The 19,878-nt window shown below is 40.9% G+C and overlaps 1 protein-coding gene across 3 annotated transcripts in view; it reads left to right on the top strand.

Annotated features, from left to right (window-relative positions):
• The window catches only part of TEX2 (testis expressed 2), a 49,130-nt gene that overhangs the window by 17,011 nt on the left and 12,241 nt on the right, over window positions 1-19,878 (top strand). For all 3 annotated transcript variants that reach the window (XM_082775049.1, XM_082775051.1, XM_082775050.1), the window contains 5 exons: window positions 5,784-7,438; window positions 14,796-14,996; window positions 16,091-16,427; window positions 17,458-17,705; window positions 18,708-18,857. In XM_082775049.1, the coding sequence (XP_082631175.1) occupies window positions 5,810-7,438; window positions 14,796-14,996; window positions 16,091-16,427; window positions 17,458-17,705; window positions 18,708-18,857 (2,565 nt within the window). In that variant the 5' untranslated portion in view covers window positions 5,784-5,809. The remainder of the gene's footprint in view (window positions 1-5,783; window positions 7,439-14,795; window positions 14,997-16,090; window positions 16,428-17,457; window positions 17,706-18,707; window positions 18,858-19,878) is intronic.

The following is a 19,878-nucleotide window of genomic DNA, read 5'->3' as shown; positions in this document are numbered from 1 at the left end:
GAATAGCAACAATCCTCCCATATCACTCAGTGTTTGGAGGAAGATACTAGCTAAGTCTCTATTAAATCAGCTGGAATTTGTAATTTCTGAGAGCAAATAGGTATCTTGGGTCAAATTGGCTTGTGCAGGTTAGGTATTCTTGAACTGGGAGACATTTGGCATGCTTCTAGCCTGCTTTAGAACTAGTGGCTTAATGCATTGGAGTCGTCCTGTCCGATGTTAATGTAACATCTTCCGTAGCAATTCAACACATAGCTGTTGCAAAGATAGTCTCAAACAAATTCACTGCTCCTTGCTACCCAAATGGAGAGTAGATTTAGTGTATGAATGATTTCCCTATGTACAAGTTGAAGCTTGGAAATGACTACTGTGTAACCCAAAAGAAAAAAAAGATCTATGTCAGTCCTAAAGAAGAGCCACATTTTTCCTCAGCCTAGGAGATGGTAATTTCCCAGGAGGTTTGCCTCTTGAAAGAGCAGTGGCACAGGATTGTGGGTGAAAGCAGAAGCGTGACCAGTTGGAAGCGTTTTTCCCTTTGAACTGTGGTGGCAATCTGCATGAAGTCAAATTAGTGGCTTCCTGGGTAGCATTTAGGGCTTGTTCTTCTGATGCAACTAATAGATAAAGGGAAAAGTATTAAAATGTTTTTAATAACCTGTAAGGCTTTCTACTCAGCAGGAAATAAATTCCTGTTTTGTATAAAGCACTTTTTTTTTCTGATCTGTGTTTAGGAGCCCCAAATACTCTGCCAGGTTTTGAACCTTGCTACGAGTTTTTCTGTATGTGTTCTCCTGATAGGGGATGCCCTTTCCCCCTTGGGTGGATGTTGCATTAAGTTACAGCAGTGTGACTGGAATTGTTGGCCTGTTGCAATATGTGTGAATTCAGTTACCCAATCTGTTCTGTTTCTCCAACTGAAGGATTACAAAAAACTTTGAATTGCTCTTCTGAATTTCCCTTAGTTAATTCCTAAATGTGACTCAGTTGAACCGTGTATGGGGTGGGTAGAATACTTGTGGTATGTGCAACTTTGACCTGAGGTAAATATGTGACGGTTATTCTAACTTGTGAGCTCTGAAAGCATATGCAAACAGAAGTAAATCTCAGTCTATTCTCAATACTTGGAAGGGGACTGGATATTGTTTGTTTTATTGTGTTTTTTTTTTTTTTTTTTTTTTTACCTATGGACTTCAAAGTAATAAAACCTAGTCCCTCTTGTGATGCAGAAGGTTTGAGTAGAAGGCATTTGTACACGTGAATTGCTTAAAGTGTTGTTATTGCTAGTTCGTATGTGCATCAGAGTTTGCCTGACAAGATGAGAAGATGTGTTGTGGTGTGCTTTGAGCACCATGGGGTTATGAGCCATGAGAGGGAGTGAATGCCCAGGTAAACATCCTGGATGCACCCAAGTTGCATCCTAGTGTGCAGACAGGAGAAAAGCAGACTTATTTTGGACATCATATTCTATTCTTTATACATACACATATATTCCATGAATCTTCTAATTGCTGATATCCCTCTAATCAGCAGGGAAGGCCCAGTGTTTTAGTCTTCTTTTCAGTGTAATCTGCTTTGCAAGCCTTATCCTGCTTTCTGTGTGTGCTCCCTACCCCCAGTAGCTGTGGTTGCAACCAAAGGAATACATCCCAGGTTGAAACCTAGCCCTGCCCACCAGTAATGCAGAATCAAAAAATGAGTTCTAAAATTTCCACTACCATAGCCAGAAGTCATGTGCTAGCAAAATTAATGCAGGATTTTTTTTTGAGTTCTCTTCTACCTGCACTGTGGATTGAGCTTTCCTGTGGCTTGCTGGAAAAGCTGTAGCTTCTGAATGTTTCCTTTGGCAGAATGGCTTCTGTTGAAGAAATTGTTCATCTCTTTGTTAGAGAGCAGAATGGATATAAACATATATTGTAGATATGTCATACACAATGGTAAACGTACAGGTAATTAAGGTAAACAAGCCATTTGGACAAGTAGTAGTACCATAAATAACTTTCTCTCCCAGGCTTCTGAAAAAGCAACATGATTTTGTGAAGCAAAAGATGGATTTCTTCAGTCCCATAATACTTTTTATGCAGTAAATAAGGGAATGATTTATGTCCCCTATCTGTGTAGGGGAAGCCAATAGACTTCTGCTGCTGTGCTGCATGCGTTCTCAGTGATAGATTCGATGGTTTCTAGGGCTCAGGTGAAGGAGGATGGGTTTTATGTTTGTCTGCTGCAGGGAAAAGGGATTGCCAGTTCTGGGGAAAGCCGAGTGCTGTTGGGCAAAAGCAGATTGCTGGAGTGCTTGGCTATTTCTATAAACACTCTCCCTACCCTGCCACCCCCCAGGATCGTGAAGACGAAAATATCTGATGCTTTTTCCTCTTCCTGTCTTTGAAAGGGAGTTGTCAAAGCTGATTCTGTTGAGCCCTTTCTGTGACATGTGTGAGACCATAAGGTGAACTGGGGGTGGGGGTACTATGAGACAAATACAGAAACGCTCTCTCATTAGCAGGCATCCCAATTAGTCATTCCTGGTGTTGCTAAGAGCGGTGTTGCAAGGCTTTTAAAAGGTGTCGTGGCCTAAGTCGACCAAGCGCTGCCCAACACCTGGTCTCTCCCTGGGTGTTCCTGTTCGTCAGCAGGTGAATCACGGCGTGGTGGCGATGTGTTGGCAGCTGAGCGGAAAGTACATCCTCAGCTACTGCACCGCACAGCATCCCGGCTCAGTGGGGAAGGGCTCAACAGAAAATTCTCCTATTCCCAGGTAGCACGCGTGTGCTCTTGGCTCGGCTTTGTGCTGCAGGCTGTGGCAGCACTGTGGAAATAATGCCAGTGGGCAAGGACCAGGGCCTGTTGTTGTTAGGCCCATGGTGGGAGTGCAGGTGGTTAATTCACAAGTGGAAGCAGCAGTAGTTAGTTGCGCGGCGCTCTCGTTCCACCCTGCAAAAGCATACGAAGTTCCGGCTTTTGTGGGGAAAGGACTTTTCTTATCAGCCTCCTGTCCTTACAGGTAAAAGTTAATGTTTTGAATTGTTTGAAGCCTGAGGATCTAAGGTGTATTCAGGACTGACTGCTCTGTAAATAAAACTGATACTGTGCATATTTAAAATCAACAACAAAAACTAAGAAGGCAGCAGGGGAGATGGGCATAGTGTAGCTTTAAAAAGAAGGATCAATGGCAAAATACATTCCTGTAAGTATCTGTAATCTGCAAATGGTTGGTTTGGAGTTGTGCCCCTTCAGAAGGGCTGCTGGGACCTTGGGCAGGAGGCAGCACTTTTAAACAGCTTGGGAAGGAAGTGAGGGATAATCAAAAGTGGAAGCAATGAGGGTTGATTTATAAACTACCAGCAAGAGCACACAAGGTTAAAAATCACTTATTTGCCCAAACAGAAGTGGTCATTCCTGCAAACCACTCTCCTCAACTGAAATGCCACTTGGACCAGCTGTTGAGGGCATTGGATGCTGCACTTACCCCCTCTCAGTCATGGGCTGAGGATGTCAGAGTGCAAGTGTGGTTGGGTTATGTTAGTTTTCTCCTGCTGCCCTGTTGATGGTGTTGATTTAAGTATGTGCTTTCATAAGACATAATTCATGTTATGGAAACATGTTTAAGGGTAGAGAAATATTGTCTAACAAAGAATTTCCTTCCTTTCTGCGATAACTAGTTAATCATGATGTAAAACAATCTTGCTTGTTCAGGAAGCAGCAAAATCTTTTTTCAGTACATTTGGTCTGTGCAAGTAAACTTCATCTGTTTCAGGTAATTAGCACTGCATTAGCACAGCATGGCAACTGGTGTTTAAACACAAGGTAATTAACTGTACAGTGTAAACGTAGTGTGCTAAAGATCAAAGCAAAACAGTGAATTTGTATCTGATTTAAAAGTAACACATTAGTACTCTTCTGAGCGGGGGCAAAAAAGAAAGGGTCAGCCATTTTGTGCTGATGGCAGTAGCATCATATGCAAGTGCAAGCCTTGAGTGTGTGTTTTTTCCTCCTTCCATAGTGTATAGTGTTGTAATGGCTGAATCACCTGGAAGACGTGTGGGTATTTTTTGTCCTTTCAGAATTTTGATTTGCCAGTGCTGCAGTTTCACCACTAGCACAAAATGCTAGAGACATGCAAGAGCTGATGATCCAGCATTAGGCAAATAGAAATGGAGTATCTTGTCCAGTGTTGTGGTGTGTGTTTGTTTTTTTTAACTCTCCAAAATAAACTTGGTTCATTTGTCTTTAAAAAAGAAGTCTGCTGTCTGACCGACGTGAAATGGAGCCATGTCTATAGGAAGTGTGGGTTGTGTGTGCTGGCAGATCCCAGGTGTGCTGGTCCAGCCAGGAAATGGAAGACTTAGGTTTCTCACTAACTTCAGAATTCACCGAGTTATGCATTTATTGGTCATATGTGTAATATCTCTAAACTTCTGAATAACTGACAGTTCTTACTGTCTGGGTAAAGCAACTACTTGACCCACAGAAGTGGCAGGAAGCTGACGATCTGTTGAGTCGTAAATGAGCCAGAGGAACATCTTCATCAGTGGCAGAACAGTTCCACAGTAAAAGCTGGGAGCCAGAATCTGATCTTGAGGCAGAATTTTGTCTCGTTAGGTGACAAGCGAAAGTGTGACTAGGTTCTGAAAGCTTGTTCTTGTTTGTGCCCCTGTTGCCTCCCTGATGGATGTAGCAGAACTGAATCAAAACCAAAACTAACTTTTTGAAGGGTTTGCAGGACAGAAGCCAACTCCTTCTGTATAACCTTACTGGAAAGCATGCAAGTGCTAGAAGAAGCAAGAAATCAACTAGTCAACAATTTAGGAGCCATAAAAAGGAAAACCATGCTGAGTATGAAGTTTTGGATAGATACTGTCTTCTGATCCAGTGTGACTGGATGAGCCAGTTAGCAAAGATCTGTTATTATAAAATGTTTAACCCAGCTCATTTTACTGACAGCATAAGAAGTGTTTACATGAACAACTCCACTAGTGGCTGTAAAGGGCTACAACCTTTAGTGGAAAGGTGATGACAAACAGGTGGCACTGGCTTGCTGGATAATGCAATCTTCAATACCTCTGCTGTTTGTGAAGGACACATCTCTTCACCACTACATAATCATTCTTCTGAACAGCTCTTTAAACATCAGCAAAGGCCTCTCGTTAATTCAGTGTGACAGTTTGATTACAGCATTTTAACAGCTCCTGAAAAATAATTCAGTTACTAACATGGTAAACTTGCTGTCTTGACAATGGAGATAAAGTGCTGCTTCACAGCCAGAAGGGCAGAGCTAATCTTTTAATTCCTGGTCCATCTTTGAGTATGGTCACCAGTACCTTGACTTGCCTATCTGCTTTACATGAAAATGTAGTCTAAGTCCACTTTCAGGGGTTGATAAAATGCTTGAAATACTGTGTAGCTATAGCTGATGTACATTGTGGGTATATTAGTTTATCTATTGTAAAAACAGCTGACATGTACCAAACTGATCAGAGATCAGCATTTTGAAAAAGTGACGTTCTATCAGTGAGAACATTTCCTCTACTGAGTGTCCTTTTGTTGCTAGCAGTTTTGCTGTAAGAATGTAATAAATGTATCTACAGTCAATTTCTGTAGTAATGGGCTATAATTTGACTAGACAATTTTAAACCCACTGAGATGAAAAATGTTCAGTGTTTTAGTTTTCTAAAAGAGTGACCTGTTGCATGTAACCTCTCTCTTGTGTTTGGCTTAACACTAGAAAATATGGGTGCTTGAGAGGAAAATAAAAAATTTAACATAGTTTTACATTTTCTTCACAGACTCAGACACGTCTCTGGGACCTGCAATGACAAGTCAGAACAGTAGCCATGCAGAGAAAACTGGTGAAATGTCCTCAAAGCAGTCAGCACCAAAAGTGCAGGTCCAACGATCTGTCTCCCGAGAAACCATCACTATTCATTTCTCTGCATTTGGGAAGGAGGAAGAAGAGGAGGAAGAGGAGTTTAAAGAATTTTTTGATGAGGAACTAGATGACCAAAGCATTGTAACAGCACTTGAAGCCAAGGAAGACCTCTGCTTTGAGCATACCGGCCATGATTTTTCTGGTCCAGCTACCTCGCTTAACATGGCCAACTCTGCATCTCTACTGTCCTCATCACCTGCAGTTCTGCCAACGGCAGACAGTGTAAAGCTGCTGGATTCTCCTTCTGCATCTCACATATTCAGTGCAGTGCCACTAGTCCTGTCTCCCTCATCACATTCATGTCACACGTCTAGCTTACCAGGTGCGTCACCATCTGTTGAACAGAAAGCCAGCTTGTCGTCTTCCCCATCCTCATCTCCTTCCAGATCAGTTGTCTGCTCTAGTGCATCGTCCACAGTTTCTAGTTCAAAACCTTTTAAGGGTTTAGTCAAGTCCCTTTCAACAGATGTGGAACCAAAAGAACCAACCCCACCAATGAGACATAGACAGTTAATGAAAACCTTAGTGAAATCTCTGTCTACGGACACTTCTAAACAAGAATCTGAAGCTGTGTCTTACAGACCGCCAGACTCAAAACTGAACTTGCATCTGTTCAAACAGTTCACTCAACCTCGAGCTACAGGTGGTGATTCTAAAACTGCCCCCTCATCTCCATTAACATCTCCCTCTGACACTCGTTCCTTTTTTAAAGTACCTGAAATGGAGGCTAAAATTGAAGACACTAAAAGACGCCTTTCTGAAGTCATCTGTGAGCCTTTTCAGCTGCTCAGTAAAATAATGGGTGATGAAAGTAGTAGCCACAGGCCCAAAGCCTTATCTTCAAGTGCTTCAGAACTCTCAAACCTTTCCAGTTTGAATGGCCATTTGGAAAGCAATAACAACTACAGCATTAAGGAAGAAGAATGTGATTCTGAAGGGGACTTCTACGGTAGTGACTCTAACCTGAGTAAGAACGAACAGTCAAAAACAGCCGAGGAACACACAAAAGAGGCAGAGACCAAAAGCTCTCAGTCTGCAAACACAAAGGACATGAGTTCGAAAACTTCACTCGTACTTGAAAAATGTTCGTTGTCTGCACTAGCAAGCAGAGAGGATGAGGAGTTTTGTGAACTTTATTCTGAAGACTTTTCCTTGATAGAGGATGAAAGCAAAACTGATAAACCTACTGAAACTTTGCTCGATCCTGAGATGACTGAGGAAAACGGTACTATGCTCAGTAGTGAAGATGAAACTAATCTGGATGTGCAACAACCTAAAATACCAGTGAAAACTTTATACTTCTTAACACTGTTAGTCTATGCTTACTTTATTATCCCTCTCCCTGGCTACTTAAGTGGACTCTTGTTTGGAATGGCCCTTGGATTTATGACAGCTGTCTGTGTGATTTGGCTGCTTATTCCACGTACTCACGAATATCTCAAATTGCATGGAAGTAGGAAAAAGCAGTGGAATACAGGAGCTCTGGACATCAAAGAACCTGAAATACTGAAGGTGAGGTCATGGCATTTTATCACTATGCATTATTTTGTGTCGAAGCAGTAAACCAGATATTCTAAAGGTGCGAGCGAGCTGAATTATCACCAACTGTGGTTAGAGTATTATTTCAGGGTCACGTGGCTTTGGCAGGCAGATACTAAAATGGTTTAGTATCCAAGAAAATATAAGACTTCGGTGTCCTTAAGGATTAGCAGAAAAACAGAATTGCTTCAAAACTAAAAGAGAAAGTTGTTTTGGTGATGGATTTGAAATGATCCCAGTCAAATACCGAGAGCAACTAGTGTCAGAGTTCAGTGTGTAAAATAACATTAGTGCTTGAAGCAGTATTTTGGGAGATGTATTCTGTTCCTGGGGTATTTTACTGTCTAGGCAATAGTTTGTCTTGTCCATTCAGTCTGAGAAGCTCCAAGAGTGCTGCATTCACGTAAAGCACAGATTGTCGGAGAGCATATGGATTCTCCACAAACAGTAGCTGATTAGAATGGGAGGAGGAACGAGTAATGAAAGGGGCATATTTGCATGTTATGATGTCTCTGGCTCTGCATGATGATATCCTGGATGTTGTACTGTATAATCTGGATTACATTTCAGTATAATGTGTGCTTGAGAGCTGACTTCTAAATGAAGCTCTTAAAAAATTTCTTCTCCCTCCCCTTGGCCCTTCCCCATCTCCTCTTGTCCAGACTCTGTGAGTGGCTGTTGCTTCCATGTGTCTGGCACTTTGCTGTCTGTCTAGTTGTGATCTGTACAACCACTCTAGTTGTGTGAAGTGCTTTGTGTTTCTTCCTTGCTCCCCTCCTGCCTCTCCTATCTACATCTCTGATGGATTAAAATAATATTCTCCTAATGAAAAAAAAATAGATGGTAAAGCACACACTAGTTTCTAATGTTTAAGAGGAGAATTTCAAAATAATAGTTGCACAGCTTTCACTTGGTATCGTTTGTTTCTCTGAGTATTTTTGAATGCTTTCTTTTATTTGTGTAAATATTAAATCCATCCTGCGCTTTCTGGAGGTGCACCTTCAGTAGTGTGACAACAAAAAGGTTGCATGGACTGAAATCCATGCAATATTGGTTATATGCTGTAGAATCTATAGTTTGTTTTGTGTTAATAATAAATCTCATGTATCTTTAGGTAACTGAAAAGTTGGAGCAATGGGGTAGAAAAGCCAGTTTTTGCTGGGTACAGGCAGCAGTTGCATGCTTAGCCCTGACGCTATCTTGGTGTTCTTTAATTTTCTTGACTGGAATGAGTTGTAATCTTTAATTTGTTGTGAATGCAGACTGAACGCTCCTCTCTGCCCATTTGATATACCCTCTGCTTACACGTACCAATCTTAACAAACTTTCAGTTCTGTCCTTTTTGATTGGGTGCTAAGACCCTCCATCTGAATTTGCCCTGATAACGTGAAAGCTGGTAAAGATCCTGGTAATCATTGGCTGCTGCTAAGCCAGCTCTTTGAGATGTTAGCAGGAACCTTTAAAATATGTTTTAATGCTTTTATCCAGGAGATATGTTTGAAGGGATGGCTACAGGCAAGGAATGCACCGTGCAGAGGAGTCTGTATGAATGTAGATTACTGTTTTGTGTAACCTGATGAGTATTTTTTGTGCTTGTGAACACAAAGTAATTGTCTTTAATATGTAAAGACCTATAAAAGGGCTTTTTGATCGTTCAGGAGTTTAAAAAACAGTGCAGTACCCATATTGCAATGGAACAATATAATATGATTTAGGAGATCCCAAGTTATTCCTCCTTCATACAGATATTTTCAAATTTTCTCTGTCAAAATGAGCAATGGGTGGTTTAGTTCCTCTGCAAAATGGGAGAAAGATTTAATCTGTAACAAAACTCACACGGATATGGGAAAATCAAACTCGATACTCTTGCATGAAGATGCTTTCTTAAGAAGTTGTTAGTCTTGTATTCTGGCCTGAACTGCTTTTGTGCCAGTATGACAAAAGCTGTAAGCAAGATCCCTTTGCAGGGCTCTAAAAGTTGGGATTCTGCCCAAGTGCTGTCAAGCTATTTTTGCACAGGTATGTACGCATGCTCTCCCATGTAAATATTGTCTGAGAAGTTTGTGTTTTCCTTGAATTTCAAGATCAGGCAGAAAATTCCCCTCAACAATTGCCAAAATACCTGAACATGAGTGCTTTCTCCCTGAAAATTGTTCCTTTGCAATACGAAAGAATAAAACACTGTGGTGGTTAGTGTGTGCTTCAGTTGATTGGAGTCAAAGTTCCTTTTTTTCCCCAGTTTGTATGCTTGTTATGTTTATTTCATTCTAATGACTTTGATATTGGGGGAGAACAAGACCAGAAAATGCACGTTTCAGTGCTTGTTTTCTTGCCCTTTCATTCCCGTGGTACTCAGTTCTCTAGCTTCCCTTGCCTTTTATTTTTTTCTGCCTTTGTCCACAGTTTGCTGATTTTATTTTATAATGCATTAGGCTTTTCTGACTTCCTTATTGGCGTTTCCAAATGCATGTTCCCTTGTGTTGTGCTGGCTGATACAAAAGGTTTTAAGTAACAGCTGAAATGGAAATGATAAATTTATCTTTTCCATTAGGAAGAACTTTCAGGAGAAGACCGTGTTGGCAGTGCCTGCATTTAGCACCCCGGCTGTGCAGAAAGAGAAGGCATTTTACCAGCATACTGTTCCTGAGTATCACTTGAGGGATTTCATGTTTGAGTTGCCTCTGGCAGACAAATGTATTTTTCAGTTAAGGCGGTGGAAACTTGTGCCCGTTTTATACCTTTTACTCCATGTCAGCAGAAGCTCAAATCGTGCATTGTGTTCTGCCCCATTTATCAAGCAAAATACTATTGCATCGTTGTAAAATAGTGGTAATAGGAGAGACTCACATAATTAGTGTGATTTAATTGGTCTGAAAAACATCTGAATTTCCATGCTGGAGCATTTGGTGGTGATGTTTAATGATATTGACTGATAACTAATCTGTTAATATCACTAAGAAGCTCTGGGGGCAGTTATATCCAGACTTGGGCTCTTATTGTGAAGTTGGCAGGTACTTTCATGTATGTATTTGGATATATCATAGCAATAAGGGGCTTCAGGTGTGTGTTATTCCCTGGCAGACCTGGTCTGTGTCCCCAGGCCCTGTGTAAGGCTGCCCTTTGCGATTCTCACCGCTCGGCTGAGGGTGTAGTGTGCCTGAGGCCTTCAACTAAATAACCTGAAAAAGGCTGATACAGGGCCTGACTCTGCCCTGCTTACTCGCATGAATTACTCTGTCGGACTGCAATTTGAACAATTTGCAGCCTAGAGGTATGAAAGCAGAAAAGTGAAATGTTTTAGACCTTTTCAAGGCATTTTATGGGGGCGCTGGTGTTGCAGAGCCGCCTGCATTCCCCAGAGGGCTGCAGTAGTTGGTGGCGCTGCTCTGACAGATAACTTAGTGCCATTTGAAAGCCAGAATTTCAGTCTCCACTTTCTAACAATGGGGCCAGATCCTGTTAGTGCGTCTGTGTTTTTTACTGTTATCCACGACCTTTGTTATAAAAGCCCTGCCTCCCAATATTTTAACCACCTGCTTGTTTCAGGTTAGCTACTAAACTGAGCGGGAGGCACTTTCGCCTAGTTTCGGCTGTGAATTCGCAGCAACTGCTGACCTTTACAACTGGAGATCACAGGATCAGTGTAAAGGGCAAGCAGCTGCGGACTAGCATATGACTGTGGTCATTGTCCTCCCTGAATTACTAAATTTCTTATTTTTAACAACTTCGCTGGGATGAAAAAAACATCATACAGTCTCTCCTCTACTACACAAGGAAATCCATTGTTGCTTCAGTAGTTTGGGAAAATTTGCCCATTGCTGGTACATTATGATAACATAACTTCTCTGTTTAGAGGCATTGCAAATTGGCTTATTTGGATTGTGGTGCTTTCATTTCAATTTGTTTTTGCAAAGAGAGGGGTGGGTGCATTTCTGTTAAATTATTCTTAAAATATGAGGACTTGGAATGAATTTGGAAGCTTCTTAGATAACCTTAGCAAAATGTTTTTTTTATTCTAAGTGAAAGAATTTACTGTACAAAAATGAAGAATGCTGAAAACGAGAAGGCAGATGGTGTCATCCCGTCTTAACACTGTTAGATGGATGGGACAAATATTGCTGCGTCTGGCCCGTGTTTTCATATTCATTAACAGTGAACATCACTTGTTGAGTTATTAGCATTCCCCTCTAGTCATGCTATGTTTCTGTGTGTTACAAAACAACTTGGAAGTTGAATGGAAAAAGGAAAGAGCCCATCCTTCAAAATTAGGAAACTGTATAGGGAGGGTTTGTAATAATGCGGGATCTCTTTCATACTGACTGTTGACAAGGTGCTGTCTGGAAGAAGAAACCCCCCCGATTTAATGTCCTGTATCTACTTTTTTAGATCCATGCCTCAAATGCGTGAAGCAGTCATCTCCTTGTATAGAAATCACCCTGCAGGTTGCTGTTTAAGGCAGGAACTGCGTTCACTTCGCATTGGTCCTAGGTTTTGAACTCTGTGCCTTAGGCAGCTGGAAGTTGTCATTGAGTCTTGAAGTGGTTCTTCAGAGCTAACAACCAGGGGCGTGCTGTGAGGAGCAGCACTTGGTTGGTTAGGTTCAGTGAGCAGGGGAGGCGGCAGTGGGGAGAACTGTGAGTTTGGCAGATGATAGAGCTGCTCCATTTGCTTGAAGTGGAAGGCGTGGGCGCGTGGCAGGGATCAGAAAAGCAGGTGGGAATTTCCAGGGCTCCCAAATGCCAAAACAGAAGGGAGAATTTACACACTAAGGAGGCAGAGAATCCTCAAGAGTGCTGTTTAATTATGTAGTGTCAGGAAATCTTCTGGCAGAAAGGCTGGTACTGGCACTGTAACAGCAGGAAGCTGGATAGGATGGGTGCTGGCGTAGTGGATGACATGCTGGATCAGTTCAGCCCGCTTTCCTACAGGACATTCACTGAACCTGGTTAAGTCACTTACTATAGGATGTGCCTTGCTCCTTTTTATTGCAGATGGGACTTAGGATATCTTAATAGACGTTGGAGAGAGAAAATCAGATGTGACTATAAAGGTCTTGGAGAAGAGCTGTATAGCTACTGGGAAAGCGTAGCAACGTTTGTGCATCTGATGCGTGTGCAAAGGTGTTCATCTTGTCTCAAATCCCAGCTTTTCATCTTTGAAGCTTTGGATTTTGATGGCTTTTCACTTCTTGGTATGGTGCTGTGGTAGTCGAGAACGATGTGTAAATCGGGTGTTGTCTTTGTGCTACATGTCCTCTGCTCAGCTCAAGTGCTGGTGTCGGAGAGCTCAGCTGCTTCCTTCTCATGCAGGATTTTAAAGAAACTTTAGGGTATTTTCCCCTTCCTTTTTGGGTACCATACATGCAGGGAGGTTTCCAACCCTCTTACTGAAAATAACATTATAGCTTAGTACAGTTATAAAAGTGGCTTGTGTGGCTAAACTTCATAATAAGAGCCCCTTCTGTGCATTCCTTCCTCTTTGTGCCATTTGTGTCCTTTTCAGTAGAACTTCATTGCAGGAGGGGGTGGCAAATTTTTAAGGCAACAAACTTTCCTCTGTGCATTTGCCTGGCCGCAGGCCTCCAGATTTTGTTGTCTGAGCTAGAAATAGCTGAGAGATCTGATCTGGGGGGCAGGTGGGAGGATCTCCAGAGGTCTGCCAGCCATATGGATGTTTCAGTTCTGCACAGAGCGGATGGCTCATAGTGGCTCTAGGCAAGTCACTTGATGTCCTTGTGCTACAGTAAGTCCAGCTGGAGTTCCTGGCTGAAAGTTAATTGCTGTCTGCTCAAAGATGTCTTGACTAATAATTTCTAGGAAGGAAATAGGATATGCTCAAACAAACAGCAGCCATGCTGTGCAGAACCTTGATGGTTTATAGAAAATCCTTCCTAATGCGTTGTGTTTCCTATATGGTTGTTGTATATGACCCAGTGTAAGCAAACAATCAGGCACAAAGCTTCTTCAGAGAGCAAGTATTGATATTGCTGTTAATAAAGAGACAGCTTGGAACTGAGCAGAGATGAATGACTTAATCTTTCTTGAACATAAAAAGAATGCTAATTGATCTAGGAGGGTTTTTTTTGGATTTACAGTGAAAATAGAACTAGATGGTGGAGTAAGCAAAACATAGATGCCACTGTTACTATGGCATCTACAACAGGGCATGCTGTCTGCTTTGAGGAATTGTATGGCACTGGAGCAAATGAGCATTACAATAAATTTTGCTTTTTAGTCTGTGGGTGGAAACTTATTGAAGAAGTTAAAATGCGGCAGTAATACCTTGGATGTTTTGCATGTAGCTAGAACTTTGCTGTTGTTTTGAAGCATGCCCGATCGCCCGTTCAGTTCCCCATTCTGCCACCTGCCAGCAGCACCGAGGTGTGGGTGAAGATGCCATTTCACTTCATGCTCTAGAGAACGTCTGTTGAAGTCCACCTCTTTCACTGTCTGTTGGTGTTAATGAACAGTGAGTCTGCAGAATTAAGGCTTGGATGTTTCTACCTAGAAGTCATTATCAAAGTATGTTGTTTGGCGGGTTAAGAAAAGGAAGATTTGTCTTCTCTGAATGAGTATTCCAGCTTGTGTTCTGCCCCAGTTATCTTGTGCTTCCTGTAACCAGATGTTAGGGGTAACATCCCATTTGTGGTTAGAACCCGTACCTACAGCCTGGTTACAGCAGGGTTTGTTCATTGTTTTCTGTGTTTGTTTTTTTTTGTTTTTGTTTTTTACTTCACAGAAATAAATAGAATTGAATCCACATATATGACTTGTGTGTTGTAACAGTGCAGCTACACAACACGTTAAATAATGTTGAACAGCGGTGGTGTGTTAAAGCAAACTCCATTGTAGTCCGTGATTGTTGGCGATGAAAAAGTCAATGTTGTCTATCAGCAGGCTGTTTGCTCTGCCTTGATTGTTGGCGATTAAAATGTCCGTGCTTTGTGTAAGCAGACAGCACAAAACGCTCTGCAGCATGTCCATGCCTTGTGGCTGGCTTGTGGCTTTTCCCGGCAAGCCCGTGTCTGCAGCTCTCACAGCATTTCAGGAAGGTGAAGAGAGAGAGCACTGCTGCTCACGCAGAATGACTAGCCCAGAAAACCAGGTTGTGTGCTCGGGATACAGTCCTCACCTCCTGCTCTGTCAGTTTGGTGCTACCTCATTTACTGTATTTACTGCTCTGTTGTATTTATTTGTGCAGGAAGTGACATGAGTTTGGCAAAAGCTTGGATAATTACTTACAACTTTTGAACTTTTATGTATGTGCTGTACTTTTTTTTTTTTTTTTCTCAGCAGCTTAAAAGCCTGTTAATGAGTGTTTTCTTCTCTAGGGATGGATGAATGAAATTTATAATTATGATCCAGAAACATACCATGCTACTTTGACTCACTCAGTCTATGTGCGACTTGAAGGAAGCACCTTAAGACTTTCAAAGCCCAATAAAAATATTTCTAGAAGGGCTGTGTACAATGAGCCAAAGCCTGAAGTCACGTATGTCAGCCAGAAAATTTATGAACTTACAGAGAGCAAGGTGAGTGTGCCTTACTTATCTGATTTTAACAGAGGATACTTCAAAACTTCTTTTTTGATTCCTCTGGTTTCTTGTGCTGTCATTGTGTAAACAAAACTGAGCAGGATTTAAAAAAAAAAAAAAAAAAAAGCCTGTTTACACAGCAAAGGAAAAGCGTGATTTTCCTCTGTCAGTTCAAAAAAAAGAAGGTTAGGGAATTGTTCCCTATATGTTAGATTACTTCATGACTGTTTTGAAGCTTACACCAAAATGCATAATCTTTGGTTGTCGTTATCCCAAGGCAGTTCAGACACCTGCATTTCTCTTGAAGAGGGAACATAGGTTGTATATGAGTGTAAAAGAGGCGAGTGAGAGGTGACTGGAACAGACATGATTTGCTGTTGGTACCTGCAGTCTAGGGAAGGAGGTCAGGATTTTTGCAATTGGAAGCTTGCATCAAGACTAATGCTGGGACAGTTTTCCTACATGTTAGTTGCTTTCCTCAAATTTGTGAGCAGGTTCCGTGTAAAGTCGATTCCATGGACGTTATATTAAGTAACACATCAATACCTTGTTATTAACATTTTTTTTTATGGCATGCTACTTGAGTAGAGGGCCTTAGCAGTATAGATGTAGGAAGAAACTGTGGGAATTAGAGGGAGAGAAAGACCAACAAAACACCAAGGAAAAACTTCCTTCATTCCCTGCCGCCCTCCCAACTGGTTGTGAAAGTGCCAAGTGCCTTGAATGTGTTCTCCAAGTTTTTTTTCCAGTTCTTGTTACTTAGTGCTCACAGAAATAAGGTTCTTGTTTTTCAAAATTTTCTGTGTAACTGTGAGAATAAAATCTTTTAAATGAAAACTGAGTTTCTAAATCCACAAGACGGTGGAAGTCTAAGCTGCTTGAGTGGTCCTTGTTTTTAATTCTAACACCATGGCTCCCCAAAGACCTGTTGAATTGGACAACAAGCGTATATAGGCTAAGAGCCAATTAAACTGAGCAGATCTAGTGTGAGATTGGTATCTTTCACATTCCCATGTTATACGCGTGACTACAGAAACATAGAAGATACAACTGAAAAATAAGTGAATTTAACTCTCTCATTTGTCCTTCAGATTTCCCTGGTTCCCAAGAGTCTGGCACGAAAACGAATTTGGAATAAAAAGTACCCTATTTGCATTGAACTTGCTAGACAGGATGACTTCATGGCTAAAGCCCAGTCCGATAAAGAGAATGCAGAGGAAAAGTTATCTGCTGAGAAAGTGGACTTGAACAATGAGGAATCCAAGAAACCTCATGATGGAGCAAAGTGCACTAGCCAAAAGGATCAAGTGCTTTATCTCTTTGGAAGGACTGGTAGGGAGAAGGAGGAATGGTTCCATAGGTTCCTTCTAGCATCCAAGCTGAAGTCTGAAGCAAAGAAACCATCCAGTCTGTGTGGGAACAAGCCAGGTATTCATAACCTTTTTTCCTAGTAAAATTGTCTATTAAAAGAAACAAACCAAAGTTGTTTTCACAGTGGTAGTTGCATCTACTGTGGGGCTATAGTGATCTTAACAGACAAGTATTACCAAAGACACTCTCAAGCTTCTTATCTTGGCCTTTGATTATTCTCTTGCCTGTATGCCCTCAACTGTTTTTACTGTCTAGTGCTGAAACTGATGTCAACATTTGCAGTATTAGTATTAGACTCAGTTCTCTTATTACCCATTCTTCCTTCTCCATCCGTCCTTCTACTCCAGTCTCCCGAAAAGAATAAAACGCTTTCTCATGGGTTAATGTCACAGTAAAACATGTTTTTGTGTTTAAATACAAAGACCCATCCTAATACATATCTGAACCAACAAACATATCAGATATTCCATCATATTGATGAAATATTTGAGATACTAATTTTAAGCCATCCTCTGCTATGATTTAAAATCTGAATGACTCATGCTTTTCTTTCTCTATCTTTTCTCTGAGAAGCTTTTTAAAGGTTAACATAATTATTTCTGGTCCATAGCTTCTTGAAATGCAAATGCAAAATTAATAGATAATTAGAATTCTAATAGTTACATGCTTTTGACAGTCTTTTTAATTGTAACAGTCTATAATTAAACTTACATTAGTTATAGGTGTGTTTTAATCACCTGACTTTTATTTTAGGCATTCTGTAGCAGAGCTGTTGGGAATTCTGCCATATGTTGTATGTGTGTGTGTCCATATTTAAACGTGGTATTGATCAGCTGATTTTCCAGTCATACGTCCTCCTGAGTGCTGAGTCTTGCCAAATATTGACTAACTTGGGTTTAAGACCAGCTAAATACAGTTGTGGAATTTACTTTTACCCTTCAATATGAGAAAGCACTACTTGGGTCTTTTCTCAGAATAAATTATATCTGCAAGCTAATTTTCTTCCTGTAAGTGTTTGATCATGCACTCTACTATTCGACTGTCAGATTATTTTTCTGTTTAATGAGTATTATTCTTTTTGTTTTAGGGATCTTGCCAACACACAGTAGAACAGATAGCCAGTCTGGAGTTCTTACACACAGTCGTAGCAGCAGCAAGGGCAGTGCGGAAGAAATTGCATCCCAGCCTAAGCACAAGGAACTGGCTGGCAATGTGCGACAGAAAATGCTTCTGGACTACAATATTTACATGGCGAAGTGTGTTCCACAAGAAAAGAAAAGCCCATCAGGTAGTCCAGTCCTCAGTGCAGACAGCAGCCCTACAGCTGTGAAAAAGGTAATACCCCCCCCCACCCCCCGCAAAAAAAAAAAAAAAAATCAATTCCCAGTAATATTAAAATTTATTTTTTCTGTGTATGTTCTAGAGTAGATTGAAGCAAAAACATTTTTGAGGTCCTGGCTTGCTGAAATAATCTAAGTAGAATTTTTAGTACTTGATAGCAAAAATGACTTGTTTTCTGCTTTTTGTTGGGAGCTAAAGGCCTTCTAAGATTCCCAAAACATCTGAGCACCCAATTGGAATAGTATTGTTGTGACACAAGTATAAGTTAGGTCCTGTTTGTGGCAGTTTTTCAGTGTAGGAAAACAAAGTCCAATCTTACTTTCTTAAATCCAGTTCTGAGAAATCACAAATAGAAGATAAAACAAACACAGTACAGGCAAACACATTCTTCCTTCCAATGTTTGCATATCGGATTCAGGAAACCATATTGTTCCTCTGATGCATAAAAGGTTGTTATGTATACGCCCCAGATTATTTCAGCTGCTTTTGCCTTCCTGTCTGTAGTCAGAGATGCAACATCTGAACATGTAATATCTTCAAGTATTTTGAGATGGTTCTCCAGTAAACCAAGACATAATTGTCTTGGACTGTAAACAAAACCTCTTGTGCCTCTTTACCTTCCTGAATAGCGTAGCTGTTCTAAAGTTTGTTGGGAAGGGAGAGTGTCTCTGCAACAGACACATTTGTAGTCTGTCCACTCTGAGCTTATCTGCTTTTTCTGCCAGAGGTTAATATGTACAGCTTTCTCATTTCATTGCCAGAGGCGATTCCATAGCTATGTAGTCTCATTTGCTCTGTTGCATGTCAGGATGACGACAAGCACACTTGTATCAGGCCAGCTGACATGGCTGTGAAGCTGCTGTTTGCGCTGGATGTTTTTAGTGTTCTTAGCTGATGTAGGCTATAACACAACTTCCTGTAAAGGAAGGTGTAAATGAGGCCTTTTCTGAATTTAGAATAGTTTCCACATCTGAATAACCTGCTCTGTGTTTTCAGTTGCCAGATGCACATGTGGAAGACGAGGAAGAAGAACAGGAGGCCTGGGTGAATGCTTTGCTTGGAAGAATATTTTGGGATTTTTTAGGAGAAAAATATTGGTCTGATCTGGTGTCAAAGAAGATCCAAATGAAACTTAGCAAAATAAAGGTAACTAATTTGGAGACTCGCACTTCTCATTCTTAATGGAAGAAAACAAGCACATAGTCTTTGAGATCAAAAACAGCAGAAGAATTTTATTTAGACACCAAAGCTCTGTAAAAGACAAGTGGGGGTAAATAAATGTGATGCAGACTTCCAGTTCAGTTTCACAATCCATCTCATAGTAGCAGCTTGACAAGTTACCTTTATCACTTCAGTTTCAGATGAACTACATTAATTATTTGTGTTTGTAATTTTCTATGTTAAAAAGTAGAAATATTATTATATTTACTTTAAGGATAAGTATAGCTACTTAAAAGTTATTCAACTTTACTGACTCAGGTCTCTATAGCTAGGGTTGCAGGACTTCTGTGTTTTTTCTTCCACTTGAATTGTTAAGAGAAGCTACATGAGGACTCTGAACTTTAAATGAAATCTGCCACAGGAAACAGTAGATTGCCTTAAAGAGAGGAGATCAGGGAACTAGTTACACTGTTTTCCTATTAAATTCAGGTGTTCACTGCTTGCAGGAAAGGTTGGTGTGAGTAGCAGTCAAGCCCTCTCTGAGGTGATAGGATATAATTGTACAATGACTGTAGAAGCTCAAAAGGTGAAGCAGATGCCTCCCCTTCAAAAGGGGGGGAGTTTGCCTGTTTCTAAAGGCAAAGGAAGGTGTAGTCTTGTTGACAAAAGCTCTGAAATTTAGCTGCCAGCACCAGCTGTGAGGTAGTGTTGCTTGCTCTTTGGAAAATAAGCAGTAACCTAATTCTGCCCTGGCTGTTTTCACAATTGTGACAGCAGGTTATTCAAACGTGTCATTGGGAACAGCTGAGTGTAACACTGGTAGTGGGGGATGGATCTATTTTTGATAGGTTAAGGCACTATTTGTTCACAGGAGACAGAAATCCTATCAATTAGAAGTACTTAAAAGTAAATAGATACCCAAATCACTGTGATACTCTGCCTCTATTATAATGCTAAAATTATGGTACATATTTCAAGGCTAATGTCTTATGAAATAATTTGCTAT

This window comes from Aythya marila (assembly GCF_965140915.1).
Source record: "Aythya marila genome assembly, chromosome: 18".
Classification (NCBI taxonomy): domain Eukaryota; kingdom Metazoa; phylum Chordata; class Aves; order Anseriformes; family Anatidae; genus Aythya; species Aythya marila.
The sequence above is the reverse complement of the archived record's forward strand: the minus strand, read 5'-3'. Positions and strand labels throughout refer to the sequence as shown.